Source organism: Heterodontus francisci, chromosome 14 (assembly GCF_036365525.1).
Source record: "Heterodontus francisci isolate sHetFra1 chromosome 14, sHetFra1.hap1, whole genome shotgun sequence".
NCBI lineage: Eukaryota > Metazoa > Chordata > Chondrichthyes > Heterodontiformes > Heterodontidae > Heterodontus > Heterodontus francisci.
The window spans coordinates 20,189,607-20,213,118 of record NC_090384.1 but is presented as its reverse complement, the minus strand read 5'-3'; the positions used below and the strand labels follow the sequence as shown (position 1 = coordinate 20,213,118).

The 23,512-nt window shown below is 44.2% G+C and overlaps 1 protein-coding gene across 2 annotated transcripts in view; it reads right to left on the bottom strand.

The window, feature by feature from the left end:
- Nucleotides 1–23,512, bottom strand: part of chid1 (chitinase domain containing 1) — a 151,860-nt gene that overhangs the window by 53,757 nt on the left and 74,591 nt on the right. The window contains exons 8-9 of one of the 2 annotated variants that reach the window (XM_068046794.1): nucleotides 20,521–20,625; nucleotides 19,516–19,671 (exon numbers count right to left, since the gene is read on the bottom strand). The exons of the other annotated variant lie outside the window; for it this stretch is intronic. Coding sequence (XP_067902895.1) covers nucleotides 19,516–19,671; nucleotides 20,521–20,625 — 261 coding nt within the window. The remainder of the gene's footprint in view (nucleotides 1–19,515; nucleotides 19,672–20,520; nucleotides 20,626–23,512) is intronic. 2 annotated transcript variants of the gene reach the window in all.

Here is a 23,512-nt window from a genome sequence, read left to right as displayed (position 1 = left end):
AGCCACAGACACACAGAGACAGAGACAGACAGAGAATAAGAGGCACTCAGCTTTATGGATAAAATCCTTTGAGCCAATGAGGGGAATTTTATGCTCTCCCCAGCGACAGGTTTGGAGGCGGGGAAAGCATACATTTGGGTGGGATGATGGCAGTGTGGGCCGGGTCCCCACCCCACCTCAGTCAAAATTTAATCCAAGGAAGGAAGGCCTGCGAGTGGCCTTCCTGCCGCACCGCCATCTGAGGTCCTTAACTGGGCAATTAATCCCCAATTAAGGGTCTCTTCCCGCTACAGCCGCAATGACACTCGCAGCCCTGTCACCCTACAGGAAGCACGGCATGAGAAAATGTGCAGGCTGCTTCCTGGCTCTGGGGTGGGGCGGGGGTGAGGGTGGAGGGTGTCCCTCGTTCAAAGACACTTACTGCCTAAATGAGGTGCCAGTCATCAGGAAGGAGGGGGCCTACTGAGGGACAACCCCTGCCCTTGCTGCCAAACCCCCGCCCACCCTGACCTACCGGAGGCCTGGTCCCAGCGATGCTTCTCAACGTCCAGGATGGCCTTTGATTGGCCAGCAGCTCTCCAAGGGCAGGACTTCCAGCAATGGGATCCTAGATCTTGTGGAAGGCCCTCCGCTGGCCACTAAACTGCCTGATTGGCACAAAATTTGGCGGGCCTTCCGGAAAAAGAGGTGACGTGCGGTTCTCGGCGTCGGTTTATCCCGACTTCGTGATCCCCACTACCAGAATAAAATTCCCCCCACGTGTTTGCCTATATTGCTGTAGAACATTTCAGGTAATGGACTCCAGCCTATTTGGAAGCCTTCAATTCCCATTCCCCCCTCCCAATGGTTTAATACCTCACTGTTATTAACAGTTAGGATGTACTAACACTTCATACAGATAAGCTGCTTTGCTACCATTTAACACTTCAGATTCGACTTCTGTAGACAGGTGTCAGTTTGAAAATGCTGAAATCAAGCATCGCATGATTGACGATTGAAGTTACACTGCAGGAAATCAAACATGCAAATCACACTATGAGATATCCCAGGAGATAAAATGACTGATTTCTTTATGGGGAATGTTTCTGCTCATCGAGGTGAGGAATGTCAATGAATCTTGATTGTTAACATCCATCACCCGAAAGAGAAAAAGAGAGTATAGTTCCCTTTATATTGTCCCCATCAAACACTCCCAGGGCCGTATGGGTTAGATACAGAGTAAAGCTCCCTCTACACTGTCCCTTAAACACTCTCAGGACAGGTGCAAAATAAAACTCCCAGTATACTTTCCTAAATAACATGTCCTCCGTAACATCGACTGACTCCACCCCTGCCTCAGTTCCTCTGCTGCTAAACCCTTCATCCATGCCTTTGTTACCTCTAGACTTCATTGCGGTGAGTAACTCACCTCCTGGCTCCCCAAAGCCTGTCCACCATCTACAAAGCACAAATCAGGATTGTGTTGGAATACTCTTCACTTGCCTGGATGGGTGCAGCTCCAACAACACGCCAGGGACAAAGCAGCCCACTTGATTCGCACCCCATCCACAAACATTCACTCCCTCCACCACTGATGCACAGTGGCAGTAGAGTGTACCATCTACAAGATGAACTGCAGCAATGCACCAAGGCTTCTTAGACAGCATCTTCCAAACTCGCGACCTCTACCAACAAGGACAAGGGCAGCAGATTCATGGGAACATCACCACCTGCAAGTTCCACTCCAAACCACACACCATCCTGACTTGGAACTATATCGCTGTTCCTTCACTGTCACTGGGTCAAAATCCTGGAACTCTCTTCCTAACAGCACTGTGGGTATATCTACCCCACATGGACTACAGCGGTTCAAGGCGGCAGCTCACCACCACCTTCTCAAGGACAATTAGGGATGGGCAATAAATGTTGGCCTAGCCAGCGACGCCCACATCCCAAGAACGAATAAAAAAAATTCCAACACACTCTTGGCCCACCTCCAACATTCTACCCTCTGTAAATCTGAGATCATCCAAAACACTGCTGCCTATCCCCGAATTGCACCACGGCTCACTCACCATCACCTCTGTGCTTACTGACCTAACTGATTCCTAGTCAAGCAACTCTGATTTTAAAATTCTCATCTTTGTTTTCAAATCCCTCCCTGGCCTCACCCCTTCCTATCTCTGTAATCTCTAGCCCCACACCTTTTTGATCATGCTTTTGGTCATCTGCCCTAATATGTCCCTGTGTCTCAGTGTCATATTTTATTTAAAAAAGCTACTATGAAGTACCTTGGAATGTTTTACTATGTTAAAGGCACTCTACATATACATATATAAATACTTACATATATACACACTTACAAGTTGTTGTTTTGACAAACGAACTTGTATTTATGTACTGCCTTCCATGTTCTTAATGTCCTAAAATGCTTCACTGGCAATAAATTCCTTTCAAAGTGAAGAGTATTCCCAAATACACCATATTTATCTTCTCAATATAACCCACGTTACCCCCTCAAAGTGAAACTTACCAAGACAGTGCCAGCCTTCAGTCAGTGTAATGTTAGCCATCTACCCAAACTCTCTCATATAGAAGCCTCAGAGTGGGAGAGGGGAAGGGAAGGGAAAAGGAGAGAGAGAAAAAAGAGAAACCAAAAAGGGAAACAAGTATAGGAGAGAAAGGGAAAATAAGTAATAGGCATGCCAAAACAGCAAGAGCATGTGAACAGAAGTGCAACACCAGAGCACACAAGGACCTTCATTTCTACTGTCTGACCAGACTCAAGCCCAGGATCAGAGTGAAAGGACAGGCTGCACAGGACACATGAACATTCAGTGTCCAAATCTCAAGCTCAGCATGGTTGTTTGCCATTGAACAAAGACTGAGTGCCCTCACAAACTATTCCTCACACTGCTCACTTGTATCTGAACTCTCCATGTGATTTGAGTCAGTGGGTTTAATTGCATGGCAGAAACACCAAAGGTTTGCTCATGGATATGTGACTGGATAGCTCTTCTTACCACACCCAGCAGCAGTGTTGGTGCTTCAATAGCTTGACAGGGCTGGTCTGGGCTGAAACCTGCAGCTTGACTTAAAGCTTCAGGCAGCAGCTCAATGAAACAGTGAGCACAGAGTCGAGTAGATAGGGACAGCAGAAGCTGCTGGGCTCTCTGCAATATAAGCAAAAGGGCTCAAATCCTCCCCCACTCTCTTCAGTGCGTCAACAGTATCAGCATCCCATTCAGACTGTCACATTTGGCAGCTGGGTAAATGAAGGATTGGATTACCCTGGATAGATATGGGAGAGTAAAGACAGGAGCCTTGCCTTCCTACCCACCATTCACCTTGACTGACACACCAACTGTTCCAAACTGAGCCCGCCTGAAGAAATGCAACCTGCTTGCCAGAAAAAACAATAAACCCAGATGCACCAGACATATTTGAACATAGGCATCACATTGGGGCATACTGGAACATCCATCATTGGAAGCTAGCAAGAGTCATAGGACACATATTGCTCGCCTAACAGTCAGTCCTCCACATACAATGCAGGGCCATCTCTGGCTAGAGTCTGAGCAGCTAGTCTTCGTGCAGATCATTTTACTGCAATGTTTTAATCAGTTACACTGCAGTATTTACAAATCAAGTCACTGCGACAGGTAGCCTCCAGAGTACATCAATTACATCACCATATCTGAGGAAGGCGGAGAGCTACAGTTTAACACAGTGTTTGATGAAACATCAACAAATGCAGGAGAGCAATGGTGGGGTGATGGAAATCGGGGAGGCATAAGAGGTCAAAATTAGAAGAACACAGCAATCTTGGAGTTTACAGAGAAATATGGAAGGGGGAGGCAATGGAGGGATTCAAAGACAAGAATGCGAATTTTAAATTGGAGGCATTGCCAGACTGGGAGCGAATGTACATCAGTGAGCACAGCAGTGATGAGCGAATGGGACTTGGTGCGAGTTAAGACACGGCCAGCAGAGTTAGGCGCAGCAGTGTAATATAAAAACCACATAAAACAAAAAAGTATTTGCAGGGTGAAGGGTGTGCGCGCATCCGCAACCAAATCTGTGTACACATGGGTGGGCACCTGTAAATCTGTGGTTCTATAAACTGCTGGCTAACAAATTTTCAAAAGGTGCTGCAATTCCCTGGGCACTGTGATTAATGAAGCAGGATCACAGTCACACACTGAATCACCATTCATTATCTGTTTCCTGGAATACTCTCCGACGTACTCAGCCTCATTACCTCTCCAACTCAGAATTTCATTACAAGCTGGCATTACCATTTGCATGATTAGTGCAGAATTATAAAATCAATTTTAGTACACATTCTCTTTATTGCAGTTAATTAAATATTTAAATGTGAAACTGTTATGACATTTTAATTATGAAAGTGCACTGCACACTGGTGAATAAATAGATGGTGATATTTTAGCAGCACTTTCACGAAGTAGTTTCACAGTCTGCTCATGATATGTGACTCTGCAGTTAGGGACTGACATTCTAACTCATCCATACCATTAAAGCCCAACAATACTGTCACGGCCTGGGGCAAGAGTAATTACCAGGATTGATAAGTCACAGGCATCATTAGAGAAACAGCAACTAAAGAGGGTACCCTGGGGGACGAGAAGGGCAGGGGGTCAGCAAGGGTGGGGGGAGGTGGAGGAGGGAAAGAAGGGGAGAGGGAAAGAAAGAAGGGGGGGGGGGAAGGAAAGAAGGGGGGCGAAAAGGGTAATGATGATGTTGGCCCGGTCCTTTTCACGCCCAGGATCTGGGAGTAGCAGTGGACAGAGGAGGGAGCTTCCCCCATATATCCCCCACCACACCCACAGGTCAAATCACTTCCGACAGCTCACCTCCTGAGGCTAATAATTTCCTCCTGTACCCTCCCCAGCATCTGTACTCTCCCCCACCTCTCCTGTACCCTCCCCAGGATCAGTATTTCCCCAACCCCTCCTGTACCCTCCCCAGGGCCAGTATTTCCCCCCACCCCTCCTGCATGCTGTCTCCTTCCTTTATGTTCCACCATTACTGGCAGTGGTTCCAGTCTACTTTATTCACTGTTATTTCCACAGTACAGCTTGAAAATATTACTCATTAAACCATTACAATCTGCCTCGCAGTACGGATTAATCCAATGATTATAACGATGGCTAGGCAACTTTCCAAAAGCAAACATGGGCCACTAACAGAATCAATTTTCCACAATCTTTTTATTTCTGTTTTTTTCACAACACCATACTGTGAAAAATACTTCCCCTAGAACTACTACTCATCCACACAGGCACCATTAATATCGCAGGCTTCAAAACCAATCAACACATTCTGCAGTCAGTTCACGGGATCATGGGCCCTGTTTACTAGAGTGACCATTTGTCCCCACTTTTCGGGGACAGTCCCCAGATGAGGTACTGCGTCCCCAGGAAAACAATGCCCCCAGAAGAGTCCCCAGTTCACAAAACTCATCCCCTACCTTGTAATTTCTCCTGTTGGAATATGACTTATGCATAATTGAGGAACAGAAAATATGTAGTGTAAATTACCTTGGATAAAGGTGTCTGGATAACTGTCTAAATAATACTAATAAATGATAAGAGAACTATCCTGAGCATTTCTATTATTATTATGACTATTGGGTATAACAAATAGTACAGCATTAATGCAGATGTCATAGTTACAATGCTTACTGAATGGCAACTGATGTAGAACACACACAGAATTTGAGATTGTAAAGTGAAAATGGTGTTGGCATAAAAGTGTAATTGCTGCTTTAGAAAACAGTTTCAAAAGGATTTTCCATACTTACGACCAAGTGGAAAAGGAACACCTGAATTATGTTCAATATACAAGTATTTTCCAGTTTGAACATCTATGAAAAAGGTACCAGTAAATATAAATCTGCTCTTGGAGTACCTGCTAGATCAAGTCGGTTACAAATTATTTTCTAAACAAAGTTGAGCCAACACAGACTAGGCCGTAAAGACAGAGAGTATGAAAAAATGACGTCCATGAACTGTGTTATTGTAATGTTTATTATAAACGGTGTCTGAATGTGCTTCAGTCATATGGCATCACATCCACAGTAATTATATGCATATTTATTTTGTATTTATAGAGTACATGTGCAACTGTCAAAATATTAGCTGCGAAAAAATGTTGCCTCACTACATTGTATAGCCTACATTTTCAATCCTGGCTACTTAACTCTGCTCTCACTTTGTACATCCCTGGATTCAGATTAGAAAATATGGTCACCTTGCTGTTAACACTTATAAACTGACCCAGGCCCCGCCAGCATCTGGAAACTGACCTGGGCCCCATTTACATTGAAAAACTGACTCAGGTTCCATTTACATCTATAAATTGACCCAGGCCCTGATCCCACCTATAAACTGACCCAAGTTCTGATCAGTCATGCCAGGGGCAATGGATGGTTCATGTACAGCTCACCAGAGGGTAGGTTGTAGAGGAGCTCTGCTGCAGGAGGACCTTGATGGAGCAACATAAAGGAGAATGCTGATGGGCATGGACATTGAGCTGCTGGGTGAGACAGCCTCCTGTCATGGAGCATGGTCCAAATTGGCAAAGGGCATTGTGCAGAGCTTCCCTTCTCCGCAGCCTCTGCTCCATCTCCCTTTTGTGTTGTAGGCCCAGACACACTGCATCTGCAACCCCCATGCCTGTCACAACCATTGTGTAGACCAGTCATTACTCCGCTCCCTTCCCTGTGAGGATCGAGCAACACTCCCTGGAAAATCCAAGCACTCACCACAACACCTCCAAAAACACTCCAGAGTACTTCAAATACTTTGCAATAGCAGAAGTTCTTCAATATTACCTGAACTACAAGTTATGTGCCTGGCTCTTGGAATAACATTAGTGATGATCCTTCTTGCAGCTGAATGCTTGATCTTTGGTGAGTGACATGTTGAATGGACCTACAGGGTCCAAATTTAGAAAATGGGTGTCACATTGGTTGGTAAGGCTGCGTGATATTATGATAGGACCAGTTCAGCTGCTTCACACACCTGTACGTGCCGTTTTCCACATGGTGTGCCACACAGACTATGCCAGAAGCTGCTGGCAGCACAGCATGCACCACCAGGAGGGCAGTCAGCTACCCTAGTGCCATCTCCAATGGCGCTGCGGATCCGAAATTCGCACCCTAGGTCTTTGAAGTGACTCACACACAACTCACTCAAAGCCTTGCTGTTGAAAATTAGCAATTCACCAACCAATCAACCTCAAGGCAGGCAGACTGGGTGAGGGATAACCCTCAAACATCACACTCTAGGGCAACAGGAACAGGCACCAAGGACTGTCCAGAATGAAGGGCAGAGGTCAGAGCATGGAGTATGCAGCTGAAGAAGTGGGTGAGATGTTACTAGAGATTCTAAACCATTGCATAGTTGCACCATGTTGTGTAATCTGTAACCCAGTTTCCCAGCACTGTGAATAACTGTCACTGTGGGCACAGTTACTGCTCCTAAGAAAGTAATAAAGAGACGGAGCCCAGAGAAGAGTTTTGTTTATCCAATCATGAGATTCAAGCCTCAGTTCCACCAACTATATCAACTACACATAAACTCCACAATCAAGCATCCACTTCAGTCGTGAGCTGAATCATAATGTCATCCATCTCCAGTATGACCAAACAATTTTTTATTTTCTGCACAATTCCTGTGAGCTACTGACTCTCTGATGAGTGACCTACAGAAGTGATGTCACTACGGTAATCAGCAATGGAAAGAGAGGCCCTAATTACCGAACAGATCCTGCTGCAATGCCAGTACTGGAAAGACAGCGGCCAGGACTTTCCCTTGGCGATGGGGGTCACGATCACTAGCAAAAGTGCCTACAACAGCCCCACATCGCCTCCTCCGGTGAAGGCCTGCCGGAGTAAGTGACATTTAGGCACCTAAGTGGTCAGCACCGGGCCTTCCCCAGGGATCAAGGACCCTGTTGGCAGAAGTCCCGCCTGCTGAGAACTGCCAGCCAATCAGAATCCAGCTTCTCTAACTGAGCAGCGCCACTGCTGAGGCGACGGCTGCTGCCAGTAGAGCACTCACCTGAGACCCTGGATCCAGGCCACAGGTAAGTTGTCGAGGGAGGGGTTTCACGGAAGGGGGGGTGGGTGGGTGTAGGGGGTTCGGCAGCAGGAGCACGGGGGTGGCTCTCAGCATGCTCCCTCTTGCCAATGCTGGGTCCCTCGTTCAGGCACTGTGCCTTTTACGAGGGAACACCACCCCCACCCCCACCACCCCCATGTCAAAAAGCCGGCAAGCAACCCGCATGGGTTTGCTTATTGTGCTCTCCGTGCTGTGACAGGCCTGCCTGCCGATGGGATAATTCCGACAGTGGGATGAGGCCTTAATTGGCAGTAATTGCCTACTTAAGGGCCTAAACTGGTGGTGGGGCAAAAAGACCATTCACCATCCCACCCGATTATACGCTCACCGCATCTCCAAACCTGGTGCAAGGGAGAGCGTAAAATTCCCCCCACTGATTCCATTACTCATATCTACACATCACAGGATGGTACAGTGTAAACAAGTCTGTTGGCCCATCATACCTGTGCCATTGTATTTCTCCCCAAACCACCTAGTTTAATCCCACTCAACTGGTCGTTCCCCATCACTCCTCAATATTCCCCTCACAGGACACATGAATCTCACTTTAACACCTCCTCTGAAGGTCAGCACCGACCATTGCAACACTTCCCAGTGTAGATCAAGGTTCAGCCTAGATTATAGCGTGGGGCTTGTACCCATAACCTTTGGACACAGAGGCAAGTGTCAGCAGCCAAGCCAAACGGATAACCCTTTGAGTTCTGGATGATCTCACCTGGTAGAAGCAAGAGTCTTTATAAAACAGCACCCTGAAAAATTACACCAATTCCCTGATGGCAAACATACGTCTTGGGCAAGTACTGGGGGATAAGCTCAGATATTGTGGCAGCCTGGAGATTAGAGAGCCTGATCACTGCTGCCCTGCAGGCCACAGCAGAGTTCCATTAGTAAGACAGCCAACTGCTATGCTGCATTCAATTGGTAGATACATTTTTCACAGGTGTCAGCACAAGCAATTTGGGCTCACTGGGCACCATTAACTTAAAAGCCAATAATTATGACAACTCAAAGGGGACACGATCAGTCATGCCGGTCAGTCAGTCACTGCACCTTTTCCATATTCCTCTTGTCCACAAACACAGGAGGAACTAATAGAAAAGTTATACTAGAATGATACAAAGGATAAGGGACTTCAATTATGTGGAGAGACTGGAGAAACTAGGATTGCTCTCTTTTGAGCAGAGAAGGTAAAGGAAGATTAAGAGAGGTGCTCAAAATGAAGGGTTTTGAGATGTCTCCTTATTTTCTGTCTCCACAAGCAGGAGGGTTAATAACGAGGGGACACAGATTTAAGATAATCTATAAAAGAGCCAAACGAAAGGCGAACATTTATTGTAAGCAGTGAGTTACGATGATCTGGAATGCATTGCCTCAGTGTGGTGAGGATTTCTCACTGCATAGCTGTAGAAAGTTTATTCAGAGTGGTGAGGATTTCTGACTGTGTAACTGTAGAAAGTTTATTCAGGGTGGTGAGGATTTCTCTCTCGCTGTAGAAAGTTTATTCAGTGTGGTGAGGATTTCTCACTGTGTAACTGTAGAAAGTTTATTCAGGGTGGTGAGGATTTCTCTCTCGCTGTAGAAAGTTTATTCAGAGTGGTGAGGATTTCTCACTGTGTAACTGTAGAAAATTTATTCAGGGTGGTGAGGATTTCTCTCTCGCTGTAGAAAGTTTATTCAGAGTGGTGAGGATTTCTCACTGTGTAACTGCAGAAAGTTTATTCAGGGTGGTGAGGATTTCTCACTGTGTAACTGCAGAAAGTTTATTCAGGGTGGTGAGGATTTCTCACTCTGTAACTGTAGAAAGTTTATTCAGTGTGGTGAGGATTTCTCACTGTGTAACTGTAGAAAGTTTATTCAGGGTGGTGAGGATTTCTCACTGTGTAACTGTAGAAAGTTTATTCAGTGTGGTGAGGATTTCTCACTGTGTAACTGTAGAAAGTTTATTCAGGGTGGTGAGGATTTCTCACTGTGTAACTGTAGAAAGTTTATTCAGGGTGGTGAGGATTTCTCACTGTGTAACTGCAGAAAGTTTATTCAGGGTGGTGAGGATTTCTCACTGTGTAACTGCAGAAAGTTTATTCAGGGTGGTGAGGATTTCTCACTGTGTAACTGCAGAAAGTTTATTCAGTGTGGTGAGAATTTCTCACTGTGTAACTGCAGAAAGTTTATTCAGGGTGGTGAGGATTTCTCACTGTGTAACTGTAGAAAGTTTATTCAGAGTGGTGAGGATTTCTCACTGTGTAACTGTAGAAAGATTATTCAGGGTGGTGAGGATTTCTCTCTCGCTGTAGAAAGTTTATTCAGTGTGGTGAGGATTTCTCACTGTGTAACTGTAGAAAGTTTATTCAGGGTGGTGAGGATTTCTCTCTCGCTGTAGAAAGTTTATTCAGAGTGGTGAGGATTTCTCACTGTGTAACTGTAGAAAATTTATTCAGGGTGGTGAGGATTTCTCTCTCGCTGTAGAAAGTTTATTCAGAGTGGTGAGGATTTCTCACTGTGTAACTGTAGAAAGTTTATTCAGGGTGGTGAGGATTTCTCTCTCGCTGTAGAAAGTTTATTCAGTGTGGTGAGGATTTCTCACTGTGTAACTGTAGAAAGTTTATTCAGGGTGGTGAGGATTTCTCACTGTGTAACTGCAGAAAGTTTATTCAGGGTGGTGAGGATTTCTCACTGTGTAACTGTAGAAAGTTTATTCAGTGTGGTGAGGATTTCTCACTGTGTAACTGTAGAAAGTTTATTCAGGGTGGTGAGGATTTCTCACTGTGTAACTGCAGAAAGTTTATTCAGGGTGGTGAGGATTTCTCACTGTGTAACTGCAGAAAGTTTATTCAGGGTGGTGAGGATTTCTCACTGTGTAACTGCAGAAAGTTTATTCAGGGTGGTGAGGATTTCTCACTGTGTAACTGCAGAAAGTTTATTCAGGGTGGTGAGGATTTCTCACTGTGTAACTGTAGAAAGTTTATTCAGGGTGGTGAGGATTTCTCTCTCGCTGTAGAAAGTTTATTCAGTGTGGTGAGGATTTCTCACTGTGTAACTGTAGAAAGTTTATTCAGGGTGGTGAGGATTTCTCACTGTGTAACTGCAGAAAGTTTATTCAGGGTGGTGAGGATTTCTCACTGTGTAACTGTAGAAAGTTTATTCAGTGTGGTGAGGATTTCTCACTGTGTAACTGTAGAAAGTTTATTCAGGGTGGTGAGGATTTCTCACTGTGTAACTGCAGAAAGTTTATTCAGGGTGGTGAGGATTTCTCACTGTGTAACTGCAGAAAGTTTATTCAGGGTGGTGAGGATTTCTCACTGTGTAACTGCAGAAAGTTTATTCAGGGTGGTGAGGATTTCTCACTGTGTAACTGCAGAAAGTTTATTCAGTGTGGTGAGAATTTCTCACTGTGTAACTGTAGAAAGTTTATTCAGAGTGGTGAGGATTTCTCACTGTGTAACTGTAGAAAGTTTATTCAGGGTGGTGAGGATTTCTCTCTCGCTGTAGAAAGTTTATTCAGGGTGGTGAGGATTTCTCACTGTGTAACTGTAGAAAGTTTATTCAGTGTGGTGAGGATTTCTCACTGTGTAACTGCAGAAAGTTTATTCAGGGTGGTGAGGATTTCTCACTGTGTAACTGCAGAAAGTTTATTCAGGGTGGTGAGGATTTCTCTCTCGCTGTAGAAAGTTTATTCAGGGTGGTGAGGATTTCTCACTGTAACTGTAGAAAGTTTATTCAGGGTGGTGAGGATTTCTCACTGTGTAACTGCAGAAAGTTTATTCAGGGTGGTGAGGATTTCTCACTGTGTAACTGTAGAAAGTTTATTCAGTGTGGTGAGGATTTCTCACTGTGTAACTGTAGAAAGTTTATTCAGGGTGGTGAGGATTTCTCTCTCGCTGTAGAAAGTTTATTCAGTGTGGTGAGGATTTCTCACTGTGTAACTGTAGAAAGTTTATTCAGGGTGGTGAGGATTTCTCTCTCGCTGTAGAAAGTTTATTCAGTGTGGTGAGGATTTCTCACTGTGTAACTGTAGAAAGTTTATTCAGGGTGGTGAGGATTTCTCACTGTGTAACTGCAGAAAGTTTATTCAGGGTGGTGAGGATTTCTCACTGTGTAACTGTAGAAAGTTTATTCAGTGTGGTGAGGATTTCTCACTGTGTAACTGTAGAAAGTTTATTCAGGGTGGTGAGGATTTCTCACTGTGTAACTGCAGAAAGTTTATTCAGGGTGGTGAGGATTTCTCACTGTGTAACTGCAGAAAGTTTATTCAGGGTGGTGAGGATTTCTCACTGTGTAACTGCAGAAAGTTTATTCAGGGTGGTGAGGATTTCTCACTGTGTAACTGCAGAAAGTTTATTCAGTGTGGTGAGAATTTCTCACTGTGTAACTGTAGAAAGTTTATTCAGAGTGGTGAGGATTTCTCACTGTGTAACTGTAGAAAGTTTATTCAGGGTGGTGAGGATTTCTCTCTCGCTGTAGAAAGTTTATTCAGGGTGGTGAGGATTTCTCACTGTGTAACTGTAGAAAGTTTATTCAGTGTGGTGAGGATTTCTCACTGTGTAACTGCAGAAAGTTTATTCAGGGTGGTGAGGATTTCTCACTGTGTAACTGCAGAAAGTTTATTCAGGGTGGTGAGGATTTCTCTCTCGCTGTAGAAAGTTTATTCAGGGTGGTGAGGATTTCTCACTGTAACTGTAGAAAGTTTATTCAGGGTGGTGAGGATTTCTCACTGTGTAACTGCAGAAAGTTTATTCAGTGTGGTGAGGATTTCTCACTGTGTAACTGTAGAAAGTTTATTCAGAGTGGTGAGGATTTCTCACTGTGTAACTGTAGAAAGTTTATTCAGGGTGGTGAGGATTTCTCTCTCGCTGTAGAAAGTTTATTCAGTGAGGTGAGGATTTCTCTCTCGCTGTAGAAAGTTTATTCAGGGTGGTGAGGATTTCTCTCTCGCTGCAGAAAGTTTATTCAGGGTCGTGAGGATTTCTCACTGTGTAACTGCAGAAAGTTAATTCAGGGTGGTGAGGATTTCTCACTGTAACTGTAGAAAGTTTATTCAGTGTGGTGAGGATTTCTCTCTCGCTGTAGAAAGTTTATTCAGTGTGGTGAGGATTTCTCACTGTGTCACTGTAGAAAGTTTATTCAGTGCGGTGAGGATTTCTCTCTAGCTGTAGAAAGTTTATTCAGGGCGGTGAGGATTTCTCTCTCGCTGTAGAAAGTTTATTCAGGGTGGTGAGGATTTCTCACTCTGTAACTGTAGAAAGTTTATTCAGTGTGGTGAGGATTTCTCACTGTGTAACTGCAGAAAGTTTATTCAGTGTGGTGAGGATTTCTCACTGTGTAACTGCAGAAAGTTTATTCAGTGTGGTGAGGATTTCTCTCTAGCTGTAGCAAGTTTATTCAGTGTGGTGAGGATTTCTCTCTAGCTGTAGCAAGTTTATTCAGGGTGGTGAGGATTTCTCACTGTGTAACTGCAGAAAGTTTATTCAGTGTGGTGAGGATTTCTCTCTCGCTGTAGAAAGTTTATTCAGTGTGGTGAGGATTTCTCTCTCGCTGTAGAAAGTTTATTCAGGGTGGTGAGGATTTCTCTCCAGCTGTAGAAAGTTTATTCAGTGTGGTGAGGATTTCTCTCTCGCTGTAGAAAGTTTATTCAGTGTGGTGAGGATTTCTCTCTCGCTGTAGAAAGTTTATTCAGGGTGGTGAGGATTTCTCTCTCGCTGTAGAAAGTTTATTCAGGGTGGTGAGGATTTCTCACTGTGTAACTACAGAAAGTTTATTCAGTGTGGTGAGGATTTCTCTCTAGCTGCAGAATGTTTATTCAGGGTGGTGAGGATTTCTCACTGTGTAACTTTCTTTGGCCTCCTTGTCTCGAGAGACAATGGGTAAGCGCCTAGAGGTGGTCAGTGGTGTCAGTCGCTGTGAGGCAACTATGGAGTGACCTCTCCATGGCGCATGCCTGGGCGAATGTATGGAGGTTGAGAGTTGCCCAAGCGTCAAAACCCCCCTCTCGGCCTTTCTGGTGGGGTCCAAAGGAGTGCAGAGCACGACGTTTGGCACCGGTATGGCTGCAGGAACTGCCGGAAACATGCCAAAGGTGACACATGACCGCCTACGGGGTTCCACTCCGGATTTTCTGTTAGGGTTTACTCCCTTAGCCGTGGTCTCTCCCGAGACGCCCACAAGGCAGCTGTTCATTTGACAAATAAAACAAGTTAGGGTTATACCCTCATAACCAAAAAATACTTGCTGCAGTCAGGCTACACTTCAAAAATAATGCATTGGCTGCAAAGCACTTTGGGATGTTCTGAGTTGACGACAGGCACTAAAGAGATCAAAGTTTCTTCCTTCTTTTGCTTGGTATCACATAGGATGCATTTAACCACAATCATTTTCACATTTTTTTCCTTTTATTTTCCTTCAACCCCTCTTTCCCTGTTGCACTCACCTTACCCTGGCTGTAGCAGGTGAGCAGCTCTTTAATTGGTTCTTGGCATTCATCTGCCATAGGCAGTGTCAGCATATCCTGTCACCTGGATTTTTTTTCCCCCAGGCTCACATGTGAAGTCCCCATTGTCAAATAGCTCGCCGATACACACAGAGCACTGTCCTTTGGGTTAGTTACTGGAGGGAACCCATATTGCCCAATAGTAGCAAAGAGTTAGCGAGATGGAAGGATATGAGGAGTAAGTGGGTGAGTGGGATCAAGGGATATGGGGAGAAGGTGGGTGAGTGAGGTTGAGGGATATGGGGAGAAGGTGGGTAGGTGGGGGTTAGGGATATGTAACTGCAGGAAGTTTATTCTGTGTGGTGAGGATTTCTCTCTAGCTGTAGAAAGTTTATTCAGTGTGATGAAGATTTCTCTCTCGCTGTAGAAAGTTTATTCAGTGTTGTGAGGATTTCTCTCTCGCTGTAGAAAGTTTATTCTGTGTGGTGAGGATTTCTCACTGTGTCACTGTAGAAAGTTTATTCAGTGCGGTGAGGATTTCTCTCTCGCTGTAGAAAGTTTATTCAGGGTGGTGAGGATTTCTCTCTCTCGCTGTAGAAAGTTTATTCAGGGTGGTGAGGATTTCTCACTGTGTAACTGTAGAAAGTTTATTCAGGGTGGTGAGGGTTTCTCTCCAGCTGTAGAAAGTTTATTCAGTGTGATGAAGATTTCTCTCTCGCTGTAGAAAGTTTATTCAGTGTTGTGAGGATTTCTCTCTCGCTGTAGAAAGTTTATTCAGGGTGGTGAGGATTTCTCACTGTGTAACTGTAGAAAGTTTATTCAGTGTGGTGAGGATTTCTCACTGTGTAACTGTAGAAAGTTTATTCAGGGTGGTGAGGATTTCTCACTGTGTAACTGTAGAATGTTTATTCAGTGTGGTGAGGATTTCTCACTGTGTAACTGTAGAAAGTTTATTCAGTGTGGTGAGGATTTCTCACTGTGTAACTGTAGAAAGTTTATTCAGTGTGGTGAGGATTTCTCACTGTGTAACTGCAGAAAGTTTATTCAGGGTGGTGAGGATTTCTCTCTCGCTGTAGAAAGTTTATTCAGTGTGGTGAGGATTTCTCACTGTGTAACTGTCGAAAGTTTATTCAGGGTGGTGAGGATTTCTCACTGTGTAACTGTAGAAAGTTTATTCAGTGTGGTGAGGATTTCTCACTGTGTAAGTGTAGAAAGTTTATTCAGTGTGGTGAGGATTTCTCACTGTGTAACTGTAGAAAGTTTATTCAGTGTGGTGAGGATTTCTCACTGTGTAAGTGTAGAAAGTTTATTCAGTGTGGTGAGGATTTCTCACTGTGTAACTGTAGAAAGTTTATTCAGTGTGGTGAGGATTTCTCACTGTGTAACTGTAGAAAGTTTATTCAGGGTGGTGAGGATTTCTCACTGTGTAACTGTAGAAAGTTTATTCAGGGTGGTGAGGATTTCTCACTCTAACTGTAGAAAGTTTATTCAGTGTGGTGAGGATTTCTCACTGTGTAACTGCAGAAAGTTTATTCAGTGTGGTGAGGATTTCTCACTGTGTAAGTGTAGAAAGTTTATTCAGTGTGGTGAGGATTTCTCACTGTGTAACTGTAGAAAGTTTATTCAGGGTGGTGAGGATTTCTCACTGTGTAACTGCAGAAAGTTTATTCAGTGTGGTGAGGATTTCTCTCTCGCTGTAGAAAGTTTATTCAGTGTGGTGAGGATTTCTCACTGTGTAAGTGTAGAAAGTTTATTCAGTGTGGTGAGGATTTCTCACTGTGTAACTGTCGAAAGTTTATTCAGGGTGGTGAGGATTTCTCACTGTGTAACTGTAGAAAGTTTATTCAGGGTGGTGAGGATTTCTCACTCTGTAACTGTAGAAAGTTTATTCAGTGTGGTGAGGATTTCTCACTGTGTAAGTGTAGAAAGTTTATTCAGAGTGGTGAGGATTTCTCACTGTGTAAGTGTAGAAAGTTTATTCAGTGTGGTGAGGATTTCTCACTGTGTAACTGTAGAAAGTTTATTCAGAGTGGTGAGGATTTCTCACTGTGTAAGTGTAGAAAGTTTATTCAGTGTGGTGAGGATTTCTCACTGTGTAACTGCAGAAAGTTTATTCAGTGTGGTGAGGATTTCTCACTGTGTAACTGTAGAAAGTTTATTCAGTGTGGTGAGGATTTCTCACTGTGTAACTGTAGAAAGTTTATTCAGTGTGGTGAGGATTTCTCACTGTGTGACTGCAGAAAGTTTATTCAGGGTGGTGAGGATTTCTCACTGTGTAACTGTAGAAAGTTTATTCAGGGTGGTGAGGATTTCTCTCTAGCTGTAGAAAGTTTATTCAGGGTGGTGAGGATTTCTCACTGTGTAACTGTAGAAAGTTTATTCAGGGTGGTGAGGATTTCTCTCTAGCTGTAGAAAGTTTATTCAGGGTGGTGAGGATTTCTCACTGTGTAACTGCAGAAAGTTTATTCAGTGTGGTGAGGATTTCTCACTGTGTAACTGTAGAAAGTTTATTCAGAGTGGTGAGGATTTCTCACTGTGTAACTGTAGAAAGTTTATTCAGTGTGGTGAGGATTTCTCACTGTGTAACTGTAGAAAGTTTATTCAGTGTGGTGAGGATTTCTCACTGTGTAAGTGTAGAAAGTTTATTCAGTGTGGTGAGGATTTCTCACTGTGTAACTGTAGAAAGTTTATTCAGTGTGGTGAGGATTTCTCACTGTGTAACTGTAGAAAGTTTATTCAGTGTGGTGAGGATTTCTCACTGTGTGACTGTAGAAAGTTTATTCAGGGTGGTGAGGATTTCTCACTGTGTAACTGCAGAAAGTTTATTCAGTGTGGTGACGATTTCTCACTGTGTAACTGTAGAAAGTTTATTCAGTGTGGTGAGGATTTCTCACTGTGTGACTGTAGAAAGTTTATTCAGTGTGGTGAGGATTTCTCACTGTGTAACTGTAGAAAGTTTATTCAGTGTGGTGACGATTTCTCACTGTGTAACTGTAGAAAGTTTATTCAGGGTGGTGAGGATTTCTCACTGTGTAACTGTAGAAAGTTTATTCAGTGTGGCGAATTATTTACTGTGCAACACCGAAGAGTGTGAGAAACTGCACTTGTGCTCATCAGATGGAATTCTGCTTTTTTCAGCAGGGTTAGGAATACTTTGCTCCAAATTGTCAGCATTTTCTGCTTACAGTTACACGAAGAACGCCACCATGTTGAATAAAGAAGATCTCTGTAGTTACTATCCAAGTGTCCAGTGTATGCTTTTTCTCCATACTGTAACTTGTTCTGAGGCATCTTCCAGTGTACAAGGAGTGCTGATACTGGTGAGTGATCTACAACAGCTTTTGTCAATTTGAAATCTGTGGTCCACAGAGATGTTCTGGGGGTCCGCAATTACAAGAAAGAGCCATGGCCAGAGGCAGGCTTGGCATGGGCTGGGAGGCTTTAGGGGACTGCGGTAGCTGGAGGGAGTGCTGCAGCTGGAGGCGGGAGGGGAGTGCGACAGCTGGAGGGAGTGCTGCAGCTGGAGGTGGGAGGGGAATGCAAGCCAGAAGTAGAGTGTGGCTGGCATAAGCACAGAGCAGAGTGGAATGAGCTGGCTGTCTCAGCCAAGAGGGGAGTGTAGATGGAAGAGACCAATAGCAACACTAAGATCGTCAGGTAGACCCACAGTTACCAAGACTGGTGGTGGGCTTGAGGTGAGTCTAGCCTCGTTTAACAGAGGGGAGATTATAAATAGCTAAGAAGGCACACCCATTAATGGATATCTGGAAGTAAATACCTGTTTTCTTAAAAGAGTTATTAAAACACTCTTCACTGCAGCACTTTCACACTTTGAGTGTTCTAATTTAAGTTGGGGAGGGGTGGGGACGCAGGGAAAGGTAAATCCATGATTATGAAACCATTTGAAAAAGGGGTCTTTCAACCAAAACAGTTTGAGAATCACTGATCTCAACCTGAAGTATCTGTTTAGTACAGGTGCAATCACTCATACTCTAAATTAATGGTCATGTTTATTCAATAGTCATAGGCATCTACTTGCTTCACAATTGTACTCTGGTGTTTGTTTTCCTTGACATTTCTTGTAGTTCGACAATGAGTAGCCTCTTTCCTGGAGCTGTATAAAGAATGATTCCTTTCCTGACCCAGCACAAAACCTGCTCAGTCTCTGAGCCTGTCAATTTTGACAGAAGCTCACAGCAAGATCGGTGACCTTTTCCTGATTGTATTGATAAGCCTATAGTTCAGTCTTTCTTTGTATTTTATTTTCATTAACTGGATACTCCTGGTGTCTGAAATCCTTGAACTGAAGAGACTGAAACAGCCATTTAAAATGATCATGGTCTCATTTTATTTTTTAAATCGACTGATGTGCAGATTGGGACAAAATGCTGTCACATCCTTCTCGGGGGTCATTCCTGAAGCCTCACAGCATATTAACAATACAGGGAATCCAGCCCTCACTCACCCCTACTACCAACCCCAAAGTCAGTCCTTCCATCTGGTAGTGGTTGTGGTCCGAATACAAACATACCAACTATGCACTAGCCATACATCAAACATGGCTACAGGGGTTGAAAATATAAATTAGTTATAGGTTATACTTAACATTTAAAGCCAAAAGCTGCAGGTAGCAAAGAAAAGACAACAGATACAACTTGTGAGTGCCTTCATGGAATACACCCTTACTCAGAGGGCACACTGGGTTCAAATTCTTGCATATCTGTACTCTCGCCCATGTCAGTTCACTCAGTGATTGATAAGTCCATCCCATCACCGGATCCTGCATTTAAGAGCAGCAGGATCCAGGTATGATTGATGAAGATCATGAACATTCCCTGGACTGAAAGAACATAGCCTACAACAACTGCAACTTGTATTTATAAAGTGCCTTTAACATAACAAACGTCCCAAGGCATTTCACAGCATTGTAAAACAAAAACGGATTCAAGACTGACAGTATATCCCTACCTCTGTCCGACAATAGGTTCTGCTGATCCTCCAAGGGTACCATAATCCATGCCATAGAAATTCAGTCCCAAGAGAATCTTGCTTCTCCAATTTGCATCCGGGTCCAATATCTGAACACAGGCTTGTATCCAGGGGATGGGGGAATTGGGGCCAGGCCTGGAAAACAATGAATGGTCAGTTCTCGACACAAAGCCCAGTACAGACAACCTTCACATCAAACTGGAACATGACTGAACCACACCTGTAATAACTCACACAAAACATGATCAAACTTAAAGAGAGTAAAACAAACTGTCTTGGAAAGGGTCAAACCTATAGTCAATAATGGCCCAACAAATTCAAAGATCCGTCTCTGCATTTCTCTGATCCCCGGAGCAATCCTCCGGTCTTTTGGAGTCAAAGTTTAAGGAGGCGGGATCCCCAGTCTTTAAAGACGGTACTGCAGAGGCCTTGGGCCCAGGCCCAGCGGTGAAAACCTGGAGAAGAGGTAGATGAGGCCAGATGGCCTGGGCTGGTCTGGAAGTCCCCAACAAGGGGGCGGGCGGAGTGGGCATTTGGGCCAGTGGCAGGGGTGTTCCAGGGGAAACAGTGGTTTGAGGGGTCCTCCGTGGGCAAGGAAGGACACCCCCCCCATCCCACAAGCCCACAGGGAGGGCGCCTCGATTTCCAAGGCGTCCACCCCACACAGCTGAGGCCCCCCGCCCCACCCCACCGCTGCTGGTAAGATCCCAGCAATGGCAGGAAGAGGTCCATAATTGGCCAATTTTAGGTCACTTAAGGGCCTCAATTGACCTTTGGGCAGGAAGGCCGATGTTGGCCTATCTCGCTCCCAGCAATCCCGGTGCAGGTTCCATGGCGGCCGCTGTGATTCTCCACCATTCCCCGCCCCCCCGCCACCACCACCACAGAACCCGATGTTGGGCTGGGAACAAAATCCAGCTGTATAATTTCTATTCTAAACTGTACACGACCTCTCACTGCTTAAACCCTCCATACCAACCTTACCGAAGTGCATTTGTCGAATAGTCGTACGTCATGAGACTGAATCCATCCATGACCTGGGCCAGCTGGTCAAAATCCTGCTTCCCAAACATTCCTGGCTGGTTGGTCCTTGAAACAGGGAAACACAAATGTCAACTACAACAGTTGGACCAAAGAGACATGTCACTGGGTACAACACACTCAGCAATCACACCCATCGAGGGGGACTGTTTAACCACCTCCCTACCCAGAGGAAGAGATAACATTAACGGGCACTGTGCAGTGAAGAGTTTGCAGCAATATCTCACCTCACCCCCGCCCTCCCTAGACAGCTCACACCATATCCATCCACCTCCACCTTCAAGCAGCTTTTCTCCTCTGTTTCCCCTTCCTAACTTCAACACTGAATTGAATAAAAATACAGTTTTCATTTTCACAAGATCTTCAGTCACCCTCCGTCAGGTCAGTCCCTTCTAATATTTCCAGAATGTGATTTCTTTGAACCTTCCGTTGGTTATTCATTTCTGAAAGAACTGAACATAACTTTGCAATTCCGAGAGTAAACCAGCATTTGCTTCAATATTTTCAAATGTTACCAGTCAGTATCAGTGTACTGCTCACACCATTTGGGTGACAGCCCCTCTGTCTGCCTAGCAACGTACTCTCCAATTCATACATGCCTGATCACGCTACACCACACCAATACCTCCATTCATCCAATCAAATCAAATCAAATCAACTCCTAATTCTCACTTTCCAATCCCATCCACTTTAGCTCACATCTCTAATTCCACCTTTCACACCGGTCATTCCCCTTTTTATTCAAATCTAATCATTTGCCTTGTTGCCCAGTTATTATTTATCTGATGAAACTGCTCTCTATCTGGTTACAGATGTTCTGCTGGCACACAACCAACACATTAATTTGGTTGTGTATCAATGATAAAAACCAGGTGAAATTTAATACAGGAAAGAGCAAAGAGATGCATTTTGGTACAAAGAATAAGGAGAGGCAATATAAGTTAAATGGTATAATTTTAAAAAGGGATGCAGGAACATAAATTTTGAGGGTGTATGTACACAAGTCTTTGAAGATGGCAGGGCAAGTTAAGAAAACTTAACAAAGCACACAGGATCCTAGGCTTTATTCATGGAGGTATGGAGTACAAAAGCAAGAAGGTTATGTTCAGTGTTTTATAAAACACTGGTTAGGCCTCAGCTGGAGTATTGTGTCCAATTCTGGACACCACACTTTAGGAAGGATGTCAAGGCCTTAGAGACTGCAGAGGAGATGTACTAGAATTATACAGTCCCCACCACTCCATCAGGCATTTGCTTATATTGGCCAAAAAGCAAGAACCACTCATCATTTGCACTTCAGTCAATTTCAAAGTTGCCAATGATAGCATCTTAAGTGCTCTGTTTATTTCAGCCAGAAACAGCAGCGTTTATTCACTCGTTCACTTTAGCAGAACCTCATTGAGGCTGACTTCACTTCCCAGCTCCAGCATTTTGTTCCATGATTATTAAAGCTGTCAATGTGCTACGTCGGTTCAGATGTGACAATTTCCTTTAATAAATTAAACTTGCTGATTCGTAGCCTCTGCTGCTGATACTTACAAAGTTGGATTTGCGACATTTAGCATTTCCTAATTTATATTTCAATAGGTTTCGTATATTCTTCCTCCCTTTCCCTGTCTCTGTACTTGCTTAGATCTGTTAGATCTCTAACTTATCCAGTTCTGACAAAGAGTCATTGACCAGAAACGTTAACTCTGTTTCTCTCTGAACAGATGCTGTCAGACCTGCAAAATAGTTCAACAACAATATATATTTATATTGTGCCTTTAATAGCTGCCAAGCCATCATCATGGAGGTGCAACCCCTTCACTAGACACCTGACAGCCGCTGCTGTGACCCAAAGACCATGGAAGGTGCCAGTGAGGTTCCCTGCCAGGATGGAGTGCTGGTCCTACCCATGGTCTGCTGACCTGAGGCTGGCTGCATCCCCTGGCCATGTTTCAACACCACCCTCCCCCTACCGTGGGGAAGGAAAATGGCCTGGAGGCAGGAAAATGCCAGCAACCTACTTGCTGTCCTGACGCCAGTTTCTGGGCCTCCTGCCTCCAGTCCCACCTGCGATGGGAATCAAAAATTCTGCCCATTTGGTCATATGACTAAAAGATAGGTCCAGCACGTTCTGTCTGTATTTCAGATTTCCACCATCTCTGCTTTTGTGGCAAGGAAGAGTTGTTTTCTTTTCTGCTGCGTCACTGGTCGGCTGGCAACAGGATTGAAAAGTATATTTGGGAGAATATTGCTCTGAGTCTGCTTTGCCGAGGCTGAGCAAAAACATAAAAGGCCCTTTAACTGAACAGAATATTTACTGAACTTTGAAATTTTGGTGTTGCTGTGATAATAACATTAAAAACGATTTGCCCAATATGGATTAACGCTACCATATTTTACCAGCCATTGTATATAGGAAGTGAATCATGTTCACATGAATATGTCTACACAGTAGAAACCGTACCAGGAGATGAAGAACTTCAGATACATGGAGAGATGAGAGAAGGGATAATTCTCCTTAGAGATTAAAGATAATTGACAAAAGAGCATGAGGGGATTTGTTATCCTCTGGAATGCACTGGCTGCAAGGATGGTGGAAGCAGGTTCAATAATAACTCACAAAAGGGAATTGGATGAATACTTGAAAAGGGACAAAATTGCAGGATATGCAGAAAGAGCAGGGGTGGGACTAACTGGGCTGCTCTTTCAAGGAGCTGGCATGGTCAGGCACAATATCCTCCTCCTCTGCTGTTGGATTCAATGATTTGTGCAGCACGTTGGAAAAGAATGTTAAGTGGCGATTTTAAATCAACCAATAGCCTGTAACTGGGCCATTCATAAGTCCAAAACAAAATACTGCTCTATAAACTCAGCACGACAACTAGAAATACTCTAAACAATCTACTGGAGCCTTCCAGAACACCAGGGACTGCAATAAGAACCAAGA